The sequence below is a fragment of the Ruditapes philippinarum genome, unplaced genomic scaffold (genome assembly GCF_026571515.1).
Source record: "Ruditapes philippinarum isolate M1 unplaced genomic scaffold, ASM2657151v2 ctg875_1_1_1_1, whole genome shotgun sequence".
In the NCBI taxonomy this organism is placed as follows: domain Eukaryota; kingdom Metazoa; phylum Mollusca; class Bivalvia; order Venerida; family Veneridae; genus Ruditapes; species Ruditapes philippinarum.
Window position 1 is genome coordinate 15,151 of NW_026861939.1, and position 26,288 is coordinate 41,438.

The 26,288-nt window shown below is 34.6% G+C and overlaps 1 protein-coding gene across 1 annotated transcript in view; it reads right to left on the reverse strand.

Moving 5' to 3' along the window:
• Positions 1-26,288, reverse strand: part of LOC132717420 (xanthine dehydrogenase/oxidase-like) — a 52,610-nt gene that overhangs the window by 13,167 nt on the left and 13,155 nt on the right. The window contains exons 7-28 of the mRNA XM_060700885.1: positions 25,607-25,663; positions 24,989-25,054; positions 24,478-24,616; positions 23,888-24,058; positions 23,387-23,463; positions 22,605-22,695; positions 21,420-21,441; positions 20,510-20,618; positions 19,881-19,999; positions 19,343-19,411; positions 18,602-18,749; positions 16,751-16,946; positions 15,847-16,025; positions 15,094-15,213; positions 14,010-14,112; positions 12,323-12,447; positions 7,564-7,697; positions 6,794-6,881; positions 6,439-6,525; positions 5,165-5,356; positions 3,648-3,793; positions 2,572-2,653 (exon numbers count right to left, since the gene is read on the reverse strand). Coding sequence (XP_060556868.1) covers positions 2,572-2,653; positions 3,648-3,793; positions 5,165-5,356; positions 6,439-6,525; positions 6,794-6,881; positions 7,564-7,697; positions 12,323-12,447; positions 14,010-14,112; positions 15,094-15,213; positions 15,847-16,025; positions 16,751-16,946; positions 18,602-18,749; positions 19,343-19,411; positions 19,881-19,999; positions 20,510-20,618; positions 21,420-21,441; positions 22,605-22,695; positions 23,387-23,463; positions 23,888-24,058; positions 24,478-24,616; positions 24,989-25,054; positions 25,607-25,663 — 2,520 coding nt within the window. The remainder of the gene's footprint in view (positions 1-2,571; positions 2,654-3,647; positions 3,794-5,164; positions 5,357-6,438; positions 6,526-6,793; positions 6,882-7,563; positions 7,698-12,322; positions 12,448-14,009; positions 14,113-15,093; positions 15,214-15,846; positions 16,026-16,750; positions 16,947-18,601; positions 18,750-19,342; positions 19,412-19,880; positions 20,000-20,509; positions 20,619-21,419; positions 21,442-22,604; positions 22,696-23,386; positions 23,464-23,887; positions 24,059-24,477; positions 24,617-24,988; positions 25,055-25,606; positions 25,664-26,288) is intronic.

Below are 26,288 nucleotides of genomic sequence, written 5' to 3' on the forward strand. Positions count from 1 at the left end.
CCATTCAAAATTGCAAGGATTTTTAATATCAAAACACACACACAAAAAACTTAGCTACCAACAGTATAAAGTCTGGTCAGAATGCACTGATATGCAGTCTTGCCTAGCACTATACTGGTTGCAATAAGGCTAATCATTTAAACCTCCAGCATGTTAAGGGTTAAAAGCAATCCATTGTTACTGATATAAATATTGTAATCATATATTTTTTTATATCAACCAAGGCAAAATCTAGTTTGATACTGACAAATTTATGTAAACAACACTTTTTTTCAAGCTAAGAATCACTTCAATAGCTCATAGTCTTATTAGTTTATACAAAATTTATTTTAGTTTGTGTTTGAAGCTATAATAAGCTTTATATTGAAAGACTCTCAAATCCACTCCTGGAACCAAGCAGTACAGAGCAATGAATGTAAAGTTTCTTCCTAAAGGAAACAATGGCTTGGCTCTGACTAGGTCCGAACCCCACATTCTTTAGATTACTAGCCTTATTGTTACTAGGAAAAATGTCTAAAACCCATTGACAAAGTATTACCATTGTTAGGACAATTTTTTTAAAACAATTACCATACCATAACCAAGAAAAGATAGGTAAAAATCCTTGACATACCATTGCTGAGAAAAAAAAAAAAAAAAAAAACAAGAAATGTCGAACGACACATATGCCCCCCTTTCTAGCCCTTGACTCACATTATTGGTAATTTTGTTAGAGAAACTTGCCATAAATGGGTACATTGAAGTATTCAATTATGGAAAAAAGAAAAATAATGAAGACTTTGCAATGAATAGTTTTCAAGATAATGAGACATTTAAGGCCCCTGTGACCTTGACCTTTGACCTAGTGACCACAAAATCTAAAGGGGTCACTTACTAGTTATGACCAATCAATATTAGAAATATGAAGACTTTGTGATGAATAGTTTTCAAGATAATAAGCGGAAACTATTCTCACATTTAAGGCCCCTGTGATCTAGTGACCCCAAAAGCAATACGGATCATCTGTTGGTTATGACCAATCACTATGTGAAATATGAAGACTTTTTGATAATTTACTTGCAAGATAATGAACTGAAATCCTCTACCATTCAAAGACCCTGTGACCTGGTGACCCCAAAATCAATAGGGGTCATCTACTAGTTATGACCAATCAATATGTGAAATATGAAGACTTTGTGACAAATAGTAACCAAGATAATAAGCGGAAATCATATTTACATTCAAGGCCTCTGTGACCTTGATCTTTGGCCTAGTGACCCCAAAATCAATAAGGGTCATCTACTAAATATGACTAATTAATATGTGAAATATGACGGCTTTGTGATGAATTGTAACCAAGATAATGAGCGGAAACCATTCTGACATTTAAGACCCCTGTGACCTTGACCTTTGACCTAGTGACCCAAAGTCAAAAGGGGTCATGTACTAGTTATGACCAATCAGTATGTGAAATATTTAGACTTTGCAAAGAAATCTTTTCATGATAAATCAGCAGAAACCATTCAGACTTTAAAGGCCCCTGTGACATTGAACCTTGACCTAGTGACCCCAAAATCAATAGGGGTCATCTAATAGTTATGACCAATTTATATGTGAAGTATGAAGACTTTGTGATAAATAGTGACCATGATAATAAGCAGAAATCATATTACCATTCAAGGCCCCTGTGACCTTGAACTCTGACCTAGTGACCCCAAAATCAATAGGGGTAATCCTCTAGTTATGACCAATCAATGTGTGAAATATGACGACTTTGTGATAAATAGTAACCAAGATAATAAGCGGAAATCATATTATCATTCAATGCCCCTGTGACCTTGACCTTTGACCTAGTGACCCCAAAATCTATAGGGGTAATATACTACTTATGACCAATCTATATGTGAAAGATGAAGACTTTGTGGTCAATACTTTTCAAGATAATCAGCAGAAACCATTTTGACATTTCAGACGCCTGTGATCTTGACCTTTGACCTAGTGACCCCAAAATCAATAGGGGTCATCTACTAGCAACTACACCATAATGTAGTAAAGACTTTGTATCTTTGTCAACTACACCATAATGTAGTAAAGACTTTGTATCTTTGTCAACTACACCAAAATGTAGAAAAGACTTTGTATCTTTGTCAACTACACCATAATGTAGAAAAGACTTTGTATCTTTGTCAACTACACCATAATGTAGTAAAAACTTTGTATCTTTGTCAACTACACCATAATGTAGAAAAGACTTTGTATCTTTGTCAACTACACCATAATGTAGAAAAGACTTTGTATCTTTGTCAACTACACCATAAAGTAGAAAAGACTTTGTATCTTTGTCAACTACACCATAATGTAGAAAAGACTTTGTATCTTTGTCAACTACACCATAATGTAGAAAAGACTTTGTATCTTTGTCAACTACACCATAATGTAGAAAAGACTTTGTATCTTTGTCAACTACACCATAATGTAGAAAAGACTTTGTATCTAAGACAATAAGAACTCCAACATAATGTGTTTTTTTTCCTAAAATAATGTATGGAAAAACTCTTACATAATCTAGAAAAAACTCTGTCTATCATTTACCTGATTAAGGAAAACAGCTGGAAAACCTACTCCAAACTTCTCTGTGGTCATTGCGATACCTCTCTTCTTAAATTTATTATCTCTGAAATATAATATAGTCAAACCTGTGAGCAAAGGCCACCCAAAGGAGAGTCTTTATCATGAATTTATTTATTTCATTTTACCAATGAAGGGTTGTCAAAAGTGACCCTTATTTGCATGGTTACCTTTATTCAAAGATGGTCTTTTACAAAGGTTTGACTGCAATAATGTGTTTTTACAAGTGGTCTTTGAAAACATTTAAACTTTACCTTTAACTCTTGTAACCCAAGCAATAATTAAGTAAGATAGGCTAACAGCATAGAGCCAGGTTTTGCCTGAATTTCATCCTATCAAAACAAGCTCAATGCTGTTCCCCACTTAGTTTTAACATTTAAATCTCAAGTTCCCTTCAATTTGATAGGTCCATATTCAAAGGAGGGTAAGAGATGATTATTTATGGAGTTGTATTTCAAGTCATGTCATAGGGTGTAATCAATTATAATATATTTGGTTGTTTTTTTCATAAGGTACTGAAGTAAGATATGGCCTGACCAGTATTCCGTACCTTTTCCTCAATACTTTCAAAGGTCATATGGAGACATTCCAGTATAACTGGGGGAGAAAAACCTCAAGAGCCCCTAATGCAATTATATTTCAGTCATAGGCACCTGATTAGAACCACTGACCTTCCATAAGCTAGCTGGATAGCTTCCCTGGCATTAAAAATGCAAAATTTCTTTCAAGAATCAAACATACAGCGGTGAAAAGTGATTTAAAGTCAACAACCATAACCACTCAGCAAAGGAAGGTCCAAACCCCAAATTCAAAGAGTGACAAGTTAATTTCATAGTTTAAGATATTGTCATTCAGGCAGAAGATCTGTAAAATTGACTGTACAAAATGAACTAGAAACCAATATGTTGATGATAACTTTGCAACCTTTGTGCTAACAATAAAGGGGAGCAAAATCTTCACAGAAAAAACAAAGTATATTATGAATAGCATGATAACATCTATGTAACCTCCCTTTAATATTACGAAATCATTATACATACCTGTTGAAGGCCTTCACACTTTTCAGCCTCTCTTCATATTTACTGTCCTCTTTACATTTAGCCCACAGATCTCTAACAGTGCAATTCTCAAGTTTTAAACCATGTGGATTTGTATCCCCTTCTTTATACATATTTACTTCCCTCACCTTAAAACAAAATGAACATGTACAATATCAATTTTGATGTATAACCCTTTTCATTATAAACTGTAATAGTAATTTCATGTTAAAGGCCCATTTTGCCACTAAAATGCTATTATTTTTATTTCTAAATAGTTTTTTATTTTTTGGTTTCCTACCATAGTTTCCAAAAAGCTACTTATTTGTCAATTACCTGAACCATCTTTGACTTTCGTTGCTTTTTGGTTATAAGTATGTTTATACTGGTTAAGTATTTTGTACAGGAGTTTACATTTTGCTAATTTTCTGAGGAATAAGTTCACATTTAGCACTATATACTTTTTTCAGGTTATAAGCATCCAACATGCTGTAAAACCATTATTCCAATGTAACAGTTATAAAACTCATGTTTGCCCTTTTTTTAAAAAGGAAAAAATATTCATTTTGAGGCATTTTGTGCCTTTAATCATATCAGGCCTTTAAATATGATATCTTACAATCAAAAGTATACATAGAAATTTTCTAAACCTACCGATTTTCTTTAATTTGAAGTAACTATCTTTAACACAACATTATTTACATAATAAATGTAGCACCTTCACTAACTTATACATTATCAGACCATGAAATTAGTTGGTACAACTTTCTAAGTACCAGTACATTAATTCACAAACATTACTAGGTGACATTATGTTGTTTATTTTCGCTGTCAAGTTTAGTTGAATTAGTAATATATCTATAATAACAGTGACTGACATACATTTGATTATGAAAAGACTGCAACACTCTTTTTTCAGTATTGACAGTTACCGGTGCATTCTTTACAATATTTATAGAAATTTACCTTGGTCACGTGGTTTGTTATTTTTTCATAGTAAAATATAAAATTAAACACTAATACAGCACAATGTCATGTCATTGTTAACTGACCATTTACACTTGGATGGACATAATGTCACTTTAACAATGTCATATAATGACAAATATTTAGTGCTAGTGCGATAAAAGAAGAACTTTGCAATTACTCTCTTGTGTTGTCAGTGAACAACAGACTTCCCGTTAATTACTTCAGAATCCTAATTTATGCTAAAATTCTGCATCCAGAGACCATGATTTGCCAATCAAATGTTCCCGTCATGAAGAACATATGAGACGCGTCACAACAAAACCAACATAATGGGTTTGCGACCAGCATGGATCCAGACCAGCCTGCGCATCTGGCAGTCTGATCAGGATCCATGCTATTTGCTTATAAACTCTATAACAAGTAGAGAAACTGATAGTGAACAGCATGGATCCTGATCAGACTGCGCGGATGCGCAGGCTGGTCTGGATCCATGCTGGTCGCAAACCCACTATGTTGGTTTTGTCGTCACACGGCTCATATAATAACTATACCTGTTCTTGACTGATGCCGAGGGTACAGGCAATATTAAATAGAACATCTTCCATTATAAGTACCCCCTGTGGGCCTCCAAATCCACGGAATGACGTATTCGACATGATGTTTGTCCTACAGCTATAACCCTCGATTTTTACATTCTCGATTTTATAACCACTGTCAAAGTTATCTACTGATACTCCTATTACCTGGAAATAGTATAATTTCTAATAAAACAATCATTTACACCTAAGTTAAAGACAGTAAATAAGCAGTGATAATATACACTTTTTGTATCATTAAAATGTATGAACTTATATATTTTTCAGAATCTTTTTTCTTTTTTTTTTTTTTTTTTTTTGAAATTTATCTGCCTTTCAAAAAAGGTTTCCTGTGTACATCACCACAAGTCTGTCTATGAAAATGGAATAAAACATTTCTTCATTGTACAATCTTATTGAATTTCAAAAAAAATATATAGCTTTTCTCTGTATCTTTGATACAGTGTTTAACCAATAAAAACTCTAAATAATTTATGAATGGTTCAAAAACTTTAAATTCAAAAGTTTGTTCTTGAAAGTCAAGGTCATTCTGTGACAATCGTGCTTTATATATATTTTCAAGAGGTATGTTGTTGTGGGTGTTGTCCATGGTCAAGTGGTTGAAGTTGTTGACTGAACGACTTGCCCTTTGCAGTGGTTGGTTCGAATCCTGTCAGGGACTTTGGATTCTTTCATGTTACTTACAGAAAATCGGTGGTTCTACATAGATGCTCACTTGTGACTGAAATAAAGCATAGAGTGAATCTGAGGTATTCCTCTGCCAATAAAGCTTAAAAGTAGCCTTATGACCGTAACGATGTTTGTGGGACAACAAAAATAAACAGGTTTTTTGTTGCACCTCTGTAATGAAGGCTCTTGTTAATTTCATGGCCAAAGATGTTTTAAGATGTTACTTTTTGTTATGTTATTTTGTGTGTGTGGGGTTGGGGTGGAGGGTTACATTGCACTAACACATTATAAGTCATATGGTGACTTTTCAGCTTTAATAGTAGAGAGACTTCAGGTGCCCTTCCATGTTGGAATTGGAACCCAAAGCAGTGTAGGAGTCAACAACCTTCACCACTCAGGCACTGGTGTAAAAAAAGAAATTAGGTCCTACCTGTGACCCCAGAAGATGTTCTAACTATAGAGATAAAAAGAACATTTACAGACATGTTGGAAACAATAAGCCGTTGATACATATAGAACATGTAGGAACATAAAAATAAGGGATAAAAAAGACATCAAACCTCCACAGAATTGTCCAGTGAGTGTCCTCCTTGATTGTATAGCTTCAAATCTAATGCTTTCATTTTCCCTTCCTTATTGAATCCTACCTGTTTTTAATATATGAAATTTAATGTAACATTATGCTCATTTTTTCCCACTGTCAAGTTCAGATGAATTTGTAATATACAAATGTATTCAAACGATAGCCTATTATAATGGTGATTGACCAATAATGGATAATCAACATTTTTTAGGATGAAATATAAAACAACATTAGATGTAATAACAAAAAAGACAGCCTTGCTCTTTTTTTTTATCTCTAAATGTTTAATATTTCATTTATTTTTTCTTCATTATTCTTTTCAAGAGACAAACCTTATATTTTCCAAGGAAAGGATGACGTTTGCCAGAAATCTCCATGTCGATCTCCCGCGGTAACACACATCGCACGGGGCGTTTATATCTGTTACGTAAAAAAAAATGAGCCGCGTCACGACAAAACCAACATAATGGGTTTGCGACCAGACCAGCAGTCTGATCAGGATCCATGTTGTTCACTTACAAACCCTATAACAAATAGTGAAACTGATAGCGAACAGCATGGATCCTGATCAGACTGCGCGGATGGGCAGGCTGGTCTTGATCCATGCTGGTCACAAACCCATTATGTTGGTTTTGTAGTGACGCGGCTCAAAAAGTGTAATCTTGCAACTTATAATTAATGCAGGGTTTTTAATTATGCAAACTAGGCCAAGATTTTGGATCACTTGCTATCTTACCACTTTGTGTTCGAATCTTGTAAAGTGTAATAGCGTGTTTGCTATGATTTGAGTTTAATGAGATAGATCCTTGCTAATATGGCTTGTGATGTACATCTGTACCTACACCAGTAAAATTAAAAAGTTGTAACATGGCATGTACAGTGTTATTGTGGCTTTAGTTATTAAGCACCTGTCTTACATAGGTGTAATTCTAAAATATTTTTATCAAGGCTTTTCAAACTGCTTATACAATCAGATGCTTAAACACAATTGGATTAATTCAGATTTCATAAAAGGAATAAAAAGCTGAGTAAATCGCAATTTCTTATCTAACCTCGATAATGGTAAAATCATAAGTTGTAAACCAGCAAACAGAAATCTTACTTGTGTGCTGCTATAGCAACTGGCACAGCAACCATTGCATTTCTTGTATCTTTCCCGCCAAAACTTCCACCAAGTCGTCTGATCCTGACATTCACTTTATGCTTGGGAACATTTATGGCTTCACATAAAGTCCCCTGTTTCAAAGAAAAGAAAATTATCTTAAATCATGGTTCATAACAAAAGCTGACAGTAGAAGCATGCTCAACTAATCTCAGTGCTTCATAGTAAAAAAATCAAAAGCCTGGATAATGTAGAATTTTCTAAGTTAAACAAGGGCTATAATTCTGTCAAAATACATGTTAAGAGTTATAGGGTTTGGCTTCTAATCTGCTTTCAAATAAGTGTATAAAGTTTCAACTTATTCCCTTCAGTAGTGTTGTAAACCTGATATCAGTGAAATTTTATGATAGTGATTATTTCCTTTATACAACAACAACAACAACTATTTCATACACTTGTGACAATTTTGGATAATTAAAGTAGTACCATTTTTAAATACCTTTGATATAATTTGTTATAATTTGATGTTTTTATAAAAGCCACTTATCATGTGTCAATTATGCACAGTATCAATCAATATACCAGGGTCATAAAGAAACATCACATGCCTGGGGCTATGTCCAGCCAGTGTCTTTTAGCTACTGTGTTAAAGTCTTATCTGTTTGTTAAGTGTTAATTACAATTGACCCATTTAAGTATAATTACCACATTGTACATATTCATTTGTGATGCATACATTATGCCTACTTATGTTGTCTGCTAGTTTAATAATAGTTACATGTCAGAATAAGTTATCATTCTTATTAATCTATGCATATTTTATTCTTTTTAATGTTAAGAAGAGTCATGATTTTGTATGTATTTTGCATTTTATTATTATTGCATTTGGTTATAATATTACTATAACAACCAGCCATATTTGATGTGATAAAACCTGCAAGGGTTAATGTTTAGACCAGAATTCAAAACACTTAATACTTACTTTTCCATCATGAAACTTATATCATAAGAAAGGGAATTTTATGTAGATTATGATTCCATGCTTTATATTTTATTTTATTGTATGAGTTTAAAGATACACAAGTTATTTAAATTTATTTGTTTAGAATTAAAGGGGTGGAGCCTAATTGTTATGTAAACAATGCCTTAGGTGTCAATCAGCTGTCAATCTAAAATAGGGCAAACTCCTAATAGGGCTTATCAGCCAATCAATTTTGCTGTTTTATGTGTTAATATGTTAAACTAATTTTAATTGGCCTGTGCAAATTAGCCAGTAACAATTCTTCTCAAGACCATTATAAAAAGGGGCTGCACAGGGCTTATAGCTCAACTTCTCCAAATCCCTCCAGAGGCGTGCACGTTGCGGAGAAGGCACACGGCAGGTCAAGGTCAAGTCATCTTAAGTACCAGAGGTGATTGGTTGACCTGTCGTGACTAACTCTGGAGGGTTGGCGCTAACGAGAGCCGTTTTTGTTATCGTCCAGTATGGAGCTTGATGCCTGGCCAGTATTGTCGTACTCCTCTACCACCAACGAACGAAGAATAGGCTTCAGGAAGATTCAGCTTGAAAAAGACGTCCCCGATGTGACTACCCTAGTGGACCGGCACGGATGCTATATTCTCGGACAGATGGTTATACCGGCGCCGAGTATAAATAAACTTAAACTGACTGACGGGGTTATAGCTCAATTAGGGGCCTCCGTAGCCGAGTGGTTAAAGTCGTTGACTTGAGATCACAGGTCCCTCACCACTGTAGGTTCGATCCTCACTCGGGTCGAAATCTTTCATGTGAGGAAGCCATCCAGCTGGCTTACGGAAGGTCGGTGGTTCTACCCAGGTGCCCGCTCGTGCCTGAAATAATGCCCGGAGGGGCACCTGGGGTCTTCCTCCACCAATAAAGCTGGAAAAAAAATTGACGAAAAATCTCGGCGGGACGCTCTAGGATGACCCGACTTGAGTGTACGGTCGCCCATATGGGCTTTCCGGCGGCGACCTTAAATAAACGCATCAAAAAAAAAAAAAAAAAAAAATTATAGCTCAATCGGTTAGAGCGCGAGACTTGTAATCTCGACATTGTGGGTTCGATTCCCGGGCTGGCCAACTAAATTACTAATCAGTCTTTCGGATGAGACTTTAAATCGAGGTCCCGTGTATGGGTGCTTAAACACTTGGCACGCTAAAGAACCAGGAGAAGCTTCTGGAATTGGGGCATCTTTCTGTATCTGTAATTGCACTATCCTCCGAAAAATAAAATGACTAATACTCTTCTGGAGGGCTCGCCCATATGGGCAACCGGTGGCGAGTATAAATAAACGCAAATACACACACACACTTATCAGAGTATCTTCTCACTTCCCCTCGGAGCGTGCACGTCGCTGAGAAGGCACAGGGCACCGGCAGAGGATGGAAGATTCGAGTTATAATCGTTTAAGGCGGCTGTTTAGTGATGTTAGCTGCCGGTGTCCTGACTAATGCCGAGGGGAGTGGCCCTACAAAGTAGGCTGAGACGACGAGGATGGTGTACTAGGGTGCGTGAGCCCCTAGTACAGATAGACAGCTTGTAAGGCAGGCCTATAGCTGGCATCAACAGCCCTTTTCAGGGCTAAAAACACCTTTCCTATTGTCACAGGTTACTGTACATTTAGGTTCTCATTGACCGCCGTACAGTGACCTACTTTTCGGCTCAAAATTCATATCTTTGGCTATTACTCCGTGGAAATTGCATGGAGGTAAATTATCACCATTTTGTGCTTCAAAATTAACTCTTTAAGGACATGACTGGTGACATGTCCGGGGTCCGTACTTGACAGCGCAAGCTGCATTTTGTGCCCGAAAGGGCGGATGGACCCTCATTAAGCTTTAACTACATACATACTTATCAGAGTATCAGGAGAGAGAAGAACAGACTAAGATTAACTGTGGAATTTTTGCTGTATAATTACTTTGGTAATTGATTTAATATTAACATTTAATTTGGACACTTAGATAATTTACAATCTTACAGATTTTGGACAATCATTTTGAATTTAATGTACTGTCTTGAACATCAATGTTTTAGAACTTCAACTTGAATAAATGAATATGTTGATCTTTATTCTACTGCTGATGATTATGAACTTTATACTGAATTTGGTCATTTTTGGAACTGCTTTAACAGGAATTGGACTTTACATTTACTTTTATGTATGGGATCAACCATGTATTAGTTTTAACTGTGGAATTGTATGCAGATATTAGATATAAACTATAAAGGCTGGCATATTTTACAATGTACTGATTTTAAATTGACACTTCTTATGAATATTTACACTTGAATAATAAATAGTGAAAACTGTACGTGTGTGAAGTCGTAATTGCAACCAGTTGTGAGGAAATTTGGTTCCTGGCAAACCATACAACAAGCCAGTGGTGTCGGCTCCTGACAGATATACATAACGCCCAAAACTATAATTTGAAAGAACCCCGTAAGCTTGGCGGAACCGCGAAAACCCAGGTTTACGACAGTAGTTTTGGAGATATCAACTTGCATTTAACAAATAGTAAAGCTGAAAATAGTTTCTTACAAAAACCAAAAATTATTAGAACACGCACACCCTTATAATGATGTGCACATTCCAAAAAACAGAAGACAGAGAAAATAATGGGTAATTTCTTTAAAAAAAAAAAGAGAAAAAGATAATTTCTTCAAAGCATAACAAAATTGACGGTAGATTGCTCTAAAACATGCATCTGAGAGAAAACACTAATATCTCTGACACATTATAAAAAAATTATCTATAAAATGGCGATATTTTTAACATGTCTATATACTGACCTGACAGATAAAATGGCAATATCTACAACATGTGTAGATATTGACCTGACAGATAAAATGGAGATATCTACAACATGTGTAGATACTGACCTGACAGATAAAATGGCGATATTTTTAACATGTGTAGATATTGACCTGACAGATAAAATGGCAATATTTTTAACAAATGTACATACTGACCTGACAGATAAAATGGCAATATTTTTAACATGTGTAGATACTGACCTGACAAATAAAATGGCGATATTTTTAACATGTGTAGATACTGATCTGACAGATAAAATGGCAATATTTTTAACATGTGTAGATACTGACCTGGCATATAAAATGGCGATATTTTTAACATGTGTAGATACTGATCTGACAGATAAAATGGTGATATTTTTAACATGTGTAGATACTGACCTGACAAATAAAATGGCAATATTTTTAACATGTGTAGATATTGACCTGACAGATAAAATGGCAATATTTTTAACAAATGTACATACTGACCGAACAGATAAAATTGCGATATTTTTAACATGTGTAGATACTGACCTGAGATATAAAATGGCGATATTTTAAACATGTGTAGATACTGACCTGGCATATAAAATGGCGATATTTTTAAAATGTGTAGATACTGATCTGACAGATAAAATGGCGATATTTTTAACATGTGTAGATACTGACCTGACAAATAAAATGGCAATATTTTTAACATGTGTAGATATTGACCTGACAGATAAAATGGCAATATTTTAAACATGTGTAGATACTGACCTGGCATATAAAATGGCGATATTTTTAAAATGTGTAGATACTGATCTGACAGATAAAATGGCGATATTTTTAACATGTGTAGATACTGACCTGACAAATAAAATGGCAATATTTTTAACATGTGTAGATACTGACCTGGCAGATAAAATGGCAATATTTTCAACATGTGTCTATACTGACCTGTAAGTTCATAAGGTGTTGTGCTGTACAATAGATCTCCAGTTCATTATTCTCTATTTTAGGAATGGCGTACGCAGCATGTGGCTCCATATAGAAATGTTCTTGATGTCCAGTCCTATATTCCCCTGTTATAATAATCATTCTGTTAAATTTAATGTTAGAGGATATTTGTTTTGCATGTAAGATTGTTGAAATATATTTCATAGAGTGAAAACCAAAGTTTCTATTCATTACATGCTTTCTAGGGGTTCTCAACAATCTTTAATGAGTTTTTGCTATGTAACAACAAGCCGTCTTATTCATTATGATGTCACATTGTTTTTGTTGAAAAATAGTTCTGTAAAATTTTCCGAATTTTGTAACATTTTTAAAATGATACTCATGCGCTTCTCATTATCCAACACATTTTACTCACAAGTGTATTTGTGACAATATTTCCACTTATTTAAGATTTATTCTATTCATCCATATTCAGATATAGTCTCGCTACAGTGAAAATTAAATTTGAGCCACGTCATGACAAAACCAACATAATGGGTTTGCGACCAGCATGGATCCGCGCAGTCTGATCAGGATCCATGCTGTTCGCTATCAGTTTCTCTACTTGTTATAGGGTTTGTAAGCGAACAGCATGGATCCTGATCAGACTGCGCGGATGCGCAGGCTGGTCTGGATCCATGCTGGTCGCAAACCAATTACATGTATGTTGGTTTTGTCATGACGCGGCTCATTTTATAATTTCATTGAGAAATCATTTTGTATCAATTGTATTAAAGTTGCATGCCTCCAGATGAGCTGAAAAAATCAATTTATATGTTGCATGCAAAGAATTACTGATTTTGCGTATTTATCACCGTAATTCCACAGCAAGATTAATGCAGTATTGAGTAAGGACTTTTTCTTTGCATATTCTAACATGTATTTGATTTATATGGATTGAAATTGATATTTGCAATGTATATATTTAAATACATTTTCAAAATTTTCATGAAAATAAGCATGAATCTGGATGCATGCTTCTTCAACATGTTGCTGTTGCAAAACAGAAACTGTTCCAACTGTATAAGATTAGCCAGTAAGTATCATTCTTAACCATTGCTAGCATTGAGATACAGTTTTGCAAAAAAACAGCTGTAACTCCTTCTTTATGTCTTATCATTTACAACTAAGCACTGAAAATGGTTTATTTGAAAATAAGAATATCCCTTAAACCTAAAATAAGTTTTATTCCACAATTAGTTATATGATTTTTTGAAACTTTTAGCTAACCTCACCAAAAAGTAACAATTGTGATAAACTTTCCTATTTTGTTAAATTTAATTACCCTAAACATTTCTTTTTTAACAAGACCTGTCAGAAGGACAGTCTGTTCAACTACTCTCAGTAAACTGTCAAAATCCATGTTAGAGATATCAGGTTTGGATAGTGACCTCTTATTATGCTCTCAAATAAGCGTATGAAGTTTAAGCCTCTTCCCTTCAGTAGTTTTGGAGATACCAACTTTAACCCAAAAACTTTAATAAAGTGTAACACTGACACCAACACCAACACTAGAGTCAGTGTGAATACAATAGCTCTTCCAATTCTTCAATAGTCAAGCTTAAAACATGTCCTAGCATTAAACATATAGAAATAAGCCAGGCATATTCAAAATACACATGACGCTTTATTAAATAATCAAAATTACCATTCACAACATGATCAGACTCCTGAAATCCTTTCTCTATGTCCCCTTCCAGCTGGTGGGCACATGGAGCACCTTCATAGAAACTCTGTGCTTCAATTGCATCCTGGGAAAGCAAGCATAATTTCAAAGACATACTATACTGTTCCAACTTAACTTGTTGACAAGACTTGTCGGGCTTAAAATCACTTTGATTCTTTGCCTGTCTATCATTAGCTGTTATGATTTTACAATCAAAATACTAAAATAAAGAAGTAACAATGAAGTATAGAGTCTGCTCAGAGCACAAAGGATGTGCAGCCTGGGATAGCTCTTTGTCTGTCCCATTGCACACAATCCATCAAATAAGACTATCGTTCAGTTCAAAACCGTTTTTTTCCCAGCGGAATTTCTAGGCATCTTATTAAACCCTAAGCCTGCTACAAGCAAATGAGCCGCGTCATGACAAAACCAACATAGTGCGTTTGCGACCAGCATGGATCCAGACCAGCCTGCGCATCCGCGCAGTCTGATCAGGATCCATGCTGTTCGCTTACAAACTCTATAACAATTATGTAAACTGATAGCGATGCTTTTTGTATGCACAGTTCACATTTAATGAAACAATACAAATATATGAGCCTTGTCACGACAAAACCAACATAGTGCGTTTGCGACCAGCATGGATCCAGACCAGCCTGCACATACGCGCAGTCTGATCAGGATCTATGCTGTTTGCTATCAGTTTCTCTACTTGTAATAGGGTTGGTAAGCGAACAGAATGAATCCTGATCAGACTGCGCAGATGCGCAGGCTGGTTTGGATCCATGCTGGTCGCAAACCCATTAAGTTGGTTTTGTCGTGACGCAGCTCAAATGTTTCTACCCTTGCAGCCAGTGCAGACCAAGATCAGCCAGCACTTCTATGCAGACTGATACTGGTATGCACTGTTTGCTATTTAGTCCGTCAGCACACATTCTGAATTTTTCTCTAAAAATGATAAATGGATTTGAGCAGACTGAAAGAAGGACAAGTCCAATGAAGATTTTTAGAGTGATAAAGGTAAAAAAAAAGAAACAACACATTAAAATATATCAACAAAAAGTACCTCAATAGTAAGAATTGGTTTGAGATCCTCATATTCTATTTTCACAAGATATGTTGCTTTTCTTGCAACTTCCCTATTCTCTGCTAATATAGCTCCTATTGGCTGGCCTATACACAACACCTGTAAAAAATAAAAAAATTTATTAACAGGGATTGTTAAATAAAGTTATCATTTAAGCTGGGTTACCAACACAGTAGAAGTCATAATTATGGCGACCCTCCAGGTGCCTCTCCATGCATTTGTTACTTTCTTCGTTCAGTTTTGTTAATATTTTACTTTTTAATTTTAAACATTTTCATGAAAATTAGCATGAATTTGGAAGAATGATGCTTTAAAGATTTTGATATTAAAATTGAGTTCTATTATATTGTAATCTTGTAAACATGTGACTCAATAAGCATTTATTTTTGTAATCATAAAATAAATTCAAATTTATATACGAATATGAGAATCTTTCAACGCTGCCGGTACAGACTGGAATGTCTGTTTCCGGTGGTAACATGGCTCTGCCGAATTTCAGTGAAGAGTTACACAGGAGCTAGACATTCCCATCTATTAGGACAGCGGGTATTTGATTCATACAGCAAAATGACGTCATCCTAAAAATGCACTTCCTTTATAAAAGGTCTTCAGGAATGGCATCATTTTTTAAAGCATGTGACTTTTCTTATACAAAATATGTAAGACAGGTTTTTCTAGCACCAGTTTAAACAGTAAATAATCCTGTCTAATATGCAAGAAAAAAAAATCTACCTCCTTAGATGCAAAGATTTCTTCAGTCTTTTTAATGGGTCCCCACAGATTTGAACCTGGGACATCTCTATGATCAATGTAACTGTGCACACCCTCCATCTTCAATGCCGCACTGGGATCCACACTCAGAATTTTAGCATGAGCTCTACGGCTTAAGACAAGGCTTAGAAACAACTCACCTAGGTTCAAGACCCAAAATCATCTTTTAAATTATCATTTTGTGCAATACCATCACTTTATCTTGAAAATTATAATAAATTAGTTATATTGATGATAAACTTCAAAACCTAATAATTTTCAACCTGGCTTTCAACATGAACAACACTGGGCTTTAATGTTGAAAGTTTTATTGTTTTGTTGTTTTTTTAAATAAAGTAATCTGAAACAATGCTTATGATTTTAAGAACAGTTAAACATGCACTTACAACTATATCCATACTAAATACATGTATATGAATAAAAAAAAACGTTAAAATATGCTTTTATTTCAGTTTTCCTCTTATTCAATTGTACAGCAAACTAACTTTTAGAAAACTCTCCTAGAGAAATCTTATGCCTTCATTGAATACCACTCTTCCTTGTTCAAGGACTTAGGTGATTTTTTTTACATATTGTAAGAGGGAATCATTTTGTCTTATTCCCAAACAATTCAGAATTTCACTTGACAACAATCAAGTTTGAAAGCCACTCTAATTACATCTGCTATTGTCACAAAAATCTTATCTAGAACAATAAATTGATGACATAACAAATATTAACCTTTAATATATTATCTCAGTTTGAAAGCCACCCTAATTACATTTTAAGCTGTTGACACTAAAAAAATCATCAAAAAGTTAATAGATGAAATAATATTCATTACCCCTTATTATGATTTCAGTCAGAAACTGGTGTAAAAGATTACCTTCCATTCTGGGCATATCATCTGTATACACTGCCTCCCCTGACACCACAGCCTCTGATGATACATTTGGTATAGGTCGACCTAATGCATCGTCCTCTGATTGACCCGGCTCTGTACAGGCATCATAGAATTGTGTGGAGGAGCAGGGTTCAAGTGTGAGTGGATCAAGACATGCGGTACCTGGCCCAGATTGACCCTATAAGGGAAATGTTTGATTTAATACATTCATTATGGAAATGTTTGACTTACATAAATGGCCATTAAGAAGACCTCTCTATTCTTTAACATAACTAAAAACAGAAAAATAAGTATGTATGCAAGATGTAAGTATTTTCATGAAAGAGATTATTTTCAAATGAAATTACAATAGCTTAATAGGTTTTAAAAGATGTACACATATGTATTTGAATGTTCTTTCCATCCAAAAATAGATTTTATTGAGTTTCTTACATGTTCAATATTTTTCAACAAGGAAAACATATAAATTGTAATAACAGAATTATTTATATTTTCATTTTTACAATAGTGCCAATGCAATGCAGTGTATGAAAAGGACATCGGTAGAAACATTAACTAGGAAAATTTCTAGTTGCTAAAAAAAAATCAATTTCTTAAAATTCTTATGCAGCAATAGGTATAAAAACTAGAGGATGCTTTTGTAAAAAAGCGCATGTCTCCCCCACTGCACTGTGACCTTGACCTTTGACCTACTGACCCCAAAAACAATAGGGATCATCTGCTCTATAAGACCAATCATCCTATGAAGTTTGAGGGCTGTAGGTCAAAAGGAACTCTAGTTATCATCCGGAAACGAGAAATTGACCAACGGTCACTGTGACCTTGACCTTTGACCTACTGACCCCAAAAACAATAGGGATCATCTGCTCTATAAGACCAATCATCCTATGAAGTTTGAGGGCTGTAGGTCAAAAGGAACTCTAGTTATCATCCGAAAACGAGAAATTGACCAACGGTCACTGTGACCTTGACCTTGAACTACTGACCCCAAAAACTATAGGGATCATCTGCTCAATAAGACCAATCATCCTATGAAGTTTGAGGGCTGTAGGTCTAGAGGAACTCTAGTTATCATCCGGAAACGAGAAATTGACCAACGGTCAGTGTGACCTTGACCTTTGACCTACTGACCCCAAAAACAATAGGATCATCAGCTCTATAAGACCAATCATCCTATGAAGTTTGAGGGCTGTAGGTCAAAAGGAACTCTAGTTATCATCCGGAAACGAGAAATTGACCAACGGTCAGTGTGACCTTGACCTTGACCTACTGACCCCAAAAAACAATAGGGATCATCTGCTCTATAAGACCAATCATCCTATGAAGTTTGAGGTCTGTAGGTCAAAAGGAACTCTAGTTATCATCCGGAAACGAGAAATTGACCAACGGTCACTGTGACCTTGACCTTTGAACTACTGACCCCAAAAACAATAGGGATCATCTGCTCAATAAGACCAATCATCCTATGAAGTTTGAGGTCTGTAGGTCTAAAGGAACTCTAGTTATCATCCCGGAAACGAGAAAATTGACCAACGGTCAGTGTGACCTTGGACCTTTGACCTACTGACCCCAAAAAACATAGGGATCATCAGCTCTATAAGACCAATCATCCTATGAAGTTTGAGGGCTGTAGGTCAAAAGGAACTCTAGTTATCGTCCGGAAACGAAGAATGGACGGACGGACTGACGGACTGACGGACGGACGGACGGACGGACGGACTGACGGACAGGGCAAAAACAATATGTCTCCCCCCGAGGTGGGGGAGACATAATTAAATAAATCATTATCTACATTTGTAGGATATTAAAAAAGAAATATAATGTAGGATATACCAAATCTGTTTTGACTTGATTGTAGAATTTGAAGAAGAAAGCTGTTGCCACGGAGAGCTTGTAGTTGTCAACAGGCTTGCCATTGTCAGACGCAAAATCTTCTGACAAACTGACAATAACATCTTGAAGCAAGTCATCATCCCAAGTCCTGAAAGTTTTAAATACAACTGTATATTGCTCGGTTTTATCACATTTAGTCACAGTCTACAATCAGTGTCATTTAGTCACAGTCTACAATCAGTGTCATTTAGTCACAGTCTACAATCAGTGTCATTTAGTCACAGTCTACAATCAGTGTATCAGTGTGGCGGGAAATTTACAAGACTTTAAGTGTCGACTGTTCTCTGGAACTTCAGGCCAAACGAATCAGTTTAACTCTAAATCTGCTGGAACTGAGAGCGATTAGCCTTTGTAACCAGCATAGAGCCAGCTGGTTTGCACTTCCATGTAGTCTTAAGGCCAGCCTACACATCCATGCAGTCTGACCAGACTCTATACTGTTGGTAGCTCAATTTTGTATTTTGATACTGAAATCCTTTAATTTTTGTATGAACTGTTCCCAATTCAAACCAGGGAAAATCCATTACACAAATTCAGCTGGTTTAAAGTTAATGTGTAATTTTACTATTTCATCATTTGAAGCAGCAGAATGCTAAAGATGAATATGTCAATGTCTGCATGGTTTTGTATAATGTAAAAGATGTTATGTAATAAATCCTTATGAAATAATACCATGCTTACCTCCCCACTGCTAACTTCATTGTCTTTCTTGCCAAAACTGCTTTGTCGGCTATCCCTCCAAAACAAATCCTGAATTAGTAAAAGGGAAACAATTTAGACTGTACCTCATTTGTACATTTGAAGAGGGTGGTCAGTTTTAAACATAGTTTTCTTACATTTGAATGATTTGATTGTGAAACAATTTCTTGTAATTTATGAGCATGGAACTAATGATTGCTGGTGTCAAATAAAGAAATCTGGTTGTGACCCAATTAAGCTCTAACCCATAACCTCTGTTAAGAGGCAGAAACTTTAACCACTTGACCATCACTCCACCTCATGGAAGGTTGATTAACTTGTTTGGTTGTTCCTGTACTGATGACCATCAGATCTCAATGAATACAGATATAGAGACGTCAAAATTGATAATATATGCCAAGTTTTAATAGATGTTGAACAATTTAGTACATAGAACAAATTATTCTCGGTTGAGAGCATTTTACTGGATTTTTTTTTGCTTGCCTGAGTTGGCTTCATACAAGAAATGTTCAAATGTTACCTAAGTTTTTCCACCGTCCTTTTATCTGACAATGTCACAACAAGTCCACAGTTAATGATGGCCAATGAGAATGTCCTTCTCTGTGCTTGTTTGAAGAACTTACTCTTGGATATATTACCCTAAAAAGAAAACAAACAAGAGCTGTTAGAAGGACAGCATGCTCAACTATTCTCAGTGCTTGATAGTAAAACAAGAGCCTGGATAATGTAGAATTTTCTAATTTCAAAAAAGGGTTAAATTCTGTCAATATCCATGCTAGAGTTATGTGCTGTACATAGTGACCTCCTATTTTTCTCTCAAGTTGTGTTTAGATTTAACCCATTCTCTTTAGTAGTTTTGGAGATACCAACTTGCATTCAAAAACCTTAACTTTGTGTTTTAAGGGATTTCAATGACAAAATGGAAAATTGATCTGCCAACAGTAAAGAGTGTTGTCAGACTACATGGATGTGCAGGATGACCTGGCTCTATACTGGCCGCAAAGGCTAATCACTTTCATTTCCAGCAGGTTAAGGGTAAAATTTTACAACTATGTGTATGAACATTCAGAGGGAAGCATAAAGATGGGTGTTTTAATTTTTGTTTTAATTTGTTGAAACTTGTGTAGAAATGAAACAAATATTCTGTACCTGACCACTGTTTGGGATGCACACTGATTTAATGACCTCATTTTCCTGCACACAAAGTCCTTCAATTCCGACTATTCTCTCACCATTAGCTGAAATATCAATAAGATGCCTGACATACTAAATTTTTAATATCATTAATAATAGGTTCACAGCGCATATAGTTTTCATATTCTCTTAGGCTTTGGTTGTATATATGTTTATAAATCATTTTCTACAAAAAAAGGATAAAATACATAAAAATAAAATATTCATGCAACAATAGTCTATTGAAACAAGCATTTGATAGTATTGCGGGCAATACAGTAGTCCCCTACCGGTCCCTCAAAAAGTTCTTTAATTGTCATACACTCCTGTGTATTGCCATTTATAATGAATTTGAGGATGAAGTCTGTATTTGAAAATATCAACCACAAAACATAATAAAATAAGTTTGTCTATATCACAGTAATGTGTTAAGTTTCCATGCTTAGTAAGGAAATTAGTTTATACAACCTTGTCATATTATTACGATGTGGGATTTTTAAGTAAATCCTATAAGGAATGAAGAAGTTGGAGTAATAAATACCAGTTTCTCGAAAAAAAATCTAAGTTCAAGGGGGACATAATTCTGGAAATAGTCTTGCTAGAGTATTTAACCTTCTCAAAAATGTCGAGTGATAATAAGAAACATATATATGAAGTTTGAAGTAGATACATTAGGAAATAAAGAAGTTATTTAAAAAGACAACATTTTTTCCCCTAAAAAATCTAAGTTCAAGGGAGGTAATTCTGAAAAAATTTGTGCTAGAGTTGTAAACCTTGTCACATATGATGTGGTTGATGACAAGCAACTTATATTTAAAGTTTGAAGAAAATACCTTAAGAAACAAGCAATTATCATAGTATTGCAAGCAATCCATAAGTCCCCTACCGGTAAGAGCCCAAGCAAAATTCTGAAGGTTCACTTATGTTCCTATTTTAAGTAAATTTGTTGAAAAAGTTCTTTAAAAGTGATCACAGGAAACAGTTTTTATGTACAGACAGACGGACTGAAGGACACTCTAAAGTTATTTTTTAAACATCCCTGTTATCAAAATATAACATTTTTAAAATCCTATCATGATTGAAGAAGTTGGAGTAAAAATTACCAATTTCTCAAAAAAAAGTCTAAGTTCAAAAGGGGCATAATTCTGGAAATAGCCTTGCTAGAGTATTGAACACTCACAAATGTTGAGTGACAATAACAAACATTTATACGAAGTTTGAAGTAGATACATTCAGAAAAAGAAGTTATTAAAAAAAACAATGTTTTTTTCATGAAAATTTTAAGTTCAAGGGAGGTAATTCTGATAAATTTTGTGCTAGAGTTGTAAACCTTGTCACATATGATGTGGTTGATGACAAGCAACTTATATTTAAAGTTTGAAGAAAATACCTTAAGAAATAAAGAACTTAGAGTGAAAAAACTTAAAAACTAGAATCAGAAATCTTGAAATTCAGCCTATTTGTTGCCATAGCAACCAGAATTTTCAACATAGGAAGATAAAAAAGGATGTGCATAATTTCCATACTGCCATCTACCCATATGTCAAGTTTCATAAACATATTTTCAGTACTTTTTGTGTTATGACTGGATCCAGGTTATGTGTAAAATTTGCCATATTTTCAGTCTATTTGTTGCCATAGCAACCAGAATTTTCAACACAGGAAGAAAAGAAAAAGACGTGCATAATCTCCATACTGCCATCTATCCATATATCAAGTTTCATAAAAATATTTTCAGTACTTTTTGCGTTATCGCGGGATCCAGGTTATGTGTAAAATTTGCCATATTTTCAGCCTATTTGTTGCCATAGCAACCAGAATTTTCAACATAGGAAGAAAAGAAAAAGACGTGCATAATCTCCATACTGCCATCTATGCATATATCAAGTTTCATTAAAATATTTTCAGTACTTTTTGCGTTATCGCGGGATCCAGTTTTGTGGACTGACGGACGGACAGACGGACGGACTGACGGACGGTAAACCTAAAGTCCCCACCGGTAAACCGGTAGGGGACTAATAAAGATTTTTAAAATAATTTTTTATCATTCCACAGAAATTCAGCAGATTACCTGAAATCAGACACACACTGGCATCCAACGCTGTAAACAGTGTGATAATATCTGAGTTGGACCTTCCTGACAGTATACTTCCACTCAATGTCTGAAATATATAATACATGATAAATACATGTACAATGTTTAATAACATTAACCTATACAACTCCTGGATGAAAGGTGTCCCGGGAAGCAGTCTAGAGCTTATGGCATGTTTGCCTTACAACATACAGTGTTGACTATACCAGCAGTACATAGCTATAAATTACTCCCTGAATTTCTGTCTATATACTACTGCCTGATCAATCTTATAAAGCTGATATTGGAATCGCTAAAACTTACAATGGAGAGTTTGGAATTCAATGTTTGTCAAGTCCATTTCACAAATAGACAAGTTAATGGGAAACAAGTAATCAAAGCTTATTATTAAAGCAATGTATTCAACAACAATGTGATATTTTTTGAATTCTAACATGCTCAAAAATACAAAAGATAAAGTCATACAAGAATAAACTCTGTCACACCAACTCAATTCATCATCAAGCATGTAAATGACTTTGATTGTCCCCTTTCACATACGTGCCATGTCCCCGATGTCCGGGACTATCCTGAAAATCAGGTGACTGTCAAGGAGGCGTCCCGGAGATGATTTAGCTCCTAGTAAAAATTTTATACAATCTCCTTTGCAGTGAGAAATAATATATTTGTATGCAAATTTACCTAGAAATCATGGCATATGCGCCTTTCACTATGAAATAAATCACACTAATAGAATGTACGATTTATCTAAATCTTACAGCCACATTCCTAATTTGATCTGCTCCATATCTCCCTACCATCTCCTCTAGTGCTGTAAAATATTCTCTTTTATTTTCTAGAAAAAAAATTACAGTAAAACAGGTTAAAATCTAAATATTATTTTGAAAGCTTTCTTCTTCATATAAGATATACAATACAGTATTCATAACGCTCATCTTTGGGTAATATACTTTTATTTCAAATATTTATTGAAATCTGGCAAATGCTTACTGGATAATTCTAATTTGAATATGTGAATGTATCAAATTTCAGCATAATATATCGTTAAACCACTCTTGAATTCACTTCCTGGAATGATCCCTGGGATGAGAAAATTAATAAACACCTAAACAACTTAAGGCTACAACCACCACTTTTTTATTTCCAAGTCTTTTTCTCCATAATACAAATTTAAAGTGGTATAAGATTAAAAATCTTAACCTATTGGTAAACAATAAAATAAAGAAAAACTCATAAACATGCAGAAAAATTCAATTTACCTGGAATTTCATTCTTCATTCGTTGTAAATGTTGGCCTAATTCAGTCACTGTCACAGCGGCACCAAAGCTGACGCCATCATCTGTTACACTGACCTGCTTTAACTCTTCTATATTACCCCCATATAGTAATATAGGTGACTTGTTGAATTTCCCTAGCTTAATTGATAAAGCTGAAATAATTGAATATACCTAAATCAATTAACTAATCAATTACTTATAATTGATTTTTTAAAATTCATCTTTGTATAATTAACGGTAAATCATATCATTGCTCAATAAGCTAGTTTTCTTGTAATTGTTTTCAGACATGATACCTCCAACAGCTTTCTCATATGTACACACAACCAAGCTGTTAGTTGTTTTTATAAATATTTCATTAATGTTAAATTAACCAATTGCATATAATACAAGAGCAACAAGCAAGCAGGAGCCACATTTGACTTTTTCTTATTTCACAAGGCAAACACATCAGAGGAAGAACATAATTTTGTCTACTGTATTGGAGTAAAATTTCATTTTTGACCCATTTACAGATCAAGGTCATTCTTGAATATCTTAATCTGGAGATTGTACAGGAAAACTTCCATACCTGCTGTTGTATTTCCCATGATTACAGGGGCTTGTGGGTATTTTGTCTTCAAGGCAAGAAGTTCTGACAAACTAGATGGAGAGGCCCAACTCCAACTTGGACCCTCAAAATATACAGACTTTGTGTACTCAGAACTAGTCTGTAAAAAAAAGACTTACAAGGGAAATCAAGATTTACACATAAAACTTATGTGGTTATTTTGATTTGTTCTCATTAATTTCACTATATGGAGAAAAAAGACCTTGAAGGTCAAGGTCATAAAGAGGTTAAGGTCATATTGATTTTTGCTTTTGAAGGCTCTAGTTAACAGAATGAAGCTGCTATGACAAGGTTTAGTGGTATATTGTTATAAGCAAAATTGTTGTCAGCAAAATCATTATTTATATGTGCCAGGTATTTTGTTATAAGCAAAATTTTTATACATAGTATATCGCATTAAGCGAAATCATTACAAGTGGTATATCGTAATAAGCGAAATCATTATAAGTGGAGTTTACTGTATGCAAATTACCTGCAGTTCTGGTGGGAATATTGGTACTTGAGAAGAGCTGCATGCTGGATTCTCAACCTCTGCTTCCTAAAATAAACATACAAGATTAACCAATATTGGCTTGAATCTCAGCAATACAATACAATACAATATTTTTACTGGTAACATATAATGTGCTGGTCAAAAGAACAAATAATACAAGAAATATTGTATAAATCTGAAACTATCTAATTTTATTACTTTTCTTTACAGTTATGTACGTAATTAACAATGCTATGTAAGTTGGTTTGAAATATCTTAATATCTCTCTCTCTGAGACTGTATTAAGAGACTCACTGTCATATGTGACCTTATTCTTAAGGTTTCTTGGAAAAGCACATATCGCCACCTTAGTGCAGTAACGGGTTAACTCCTTATATAATTTCATGGGAGTCAACCCGTTACTGCACTGGTTGAGGATTTGTCAGTCTCTACTGTATTAAGATGATTATTAAGTTAACCAACCTGTAACCCCATGTAACACAGTGTGGATGTACTGGCTAGCAGTCTAGTAACTATTTCTAACAATAAAATAAGGAAAACATTCAACATAGAACAATTTGGAAAAATCAAAAAAATCAAGAAAATGAACTCTTTTACCTGAGTATCTGTCTGATTCTGATTCTTACAACAATTTTCTCCCATAGGGCAACATTCCTGTAAATATATAAATTGTTTATGTATTGTTCATGGTAATTAATTCAATCAAATAGTAGTTTTATGGAAAGCAAGAAAAGCAAAAACTATGTTTGTTGTGCTATGCCCAGATTGTGACCATGACCCTTGACCCTATGACCTTTAAGTGGATCTAGCAGGTAGAGGTAATTAAAGTATGTGCACATGTGAAGTTTGAAGGCTGTATGTGGAAAAACTTTTAAAAAATGCTATATTCAGGGTAAAATTTTTGTGAAAAACAAACAAACCAAATAGAACATAATATGTTCTTCTGACGATTCACAAATCATGAATCAAATAAAAGATAACCTAATCGTTATATGGAAAAAGAAATTACAATGTTGTTTTCAACTTTCAGCTGAAAATAAATATTATCACACATATTATTCAAAAGTTATTTAGCTTAAAATGCCTTTGTCTTTTAGACTAAATTTTTAGATTTTGCATATACATGTGCAATTCCAGAAGCTTTTCCTCAGGTTCTTTAGTGTGCCAAGTGTTTAAGCACTCATATATGAAACCTTGATTTAAGTCTTATCCAAAAGACTGATAAGTAATTTGATAATATGTACTGATCACGATCCAGCGATCGTGAGTTTAACAATTT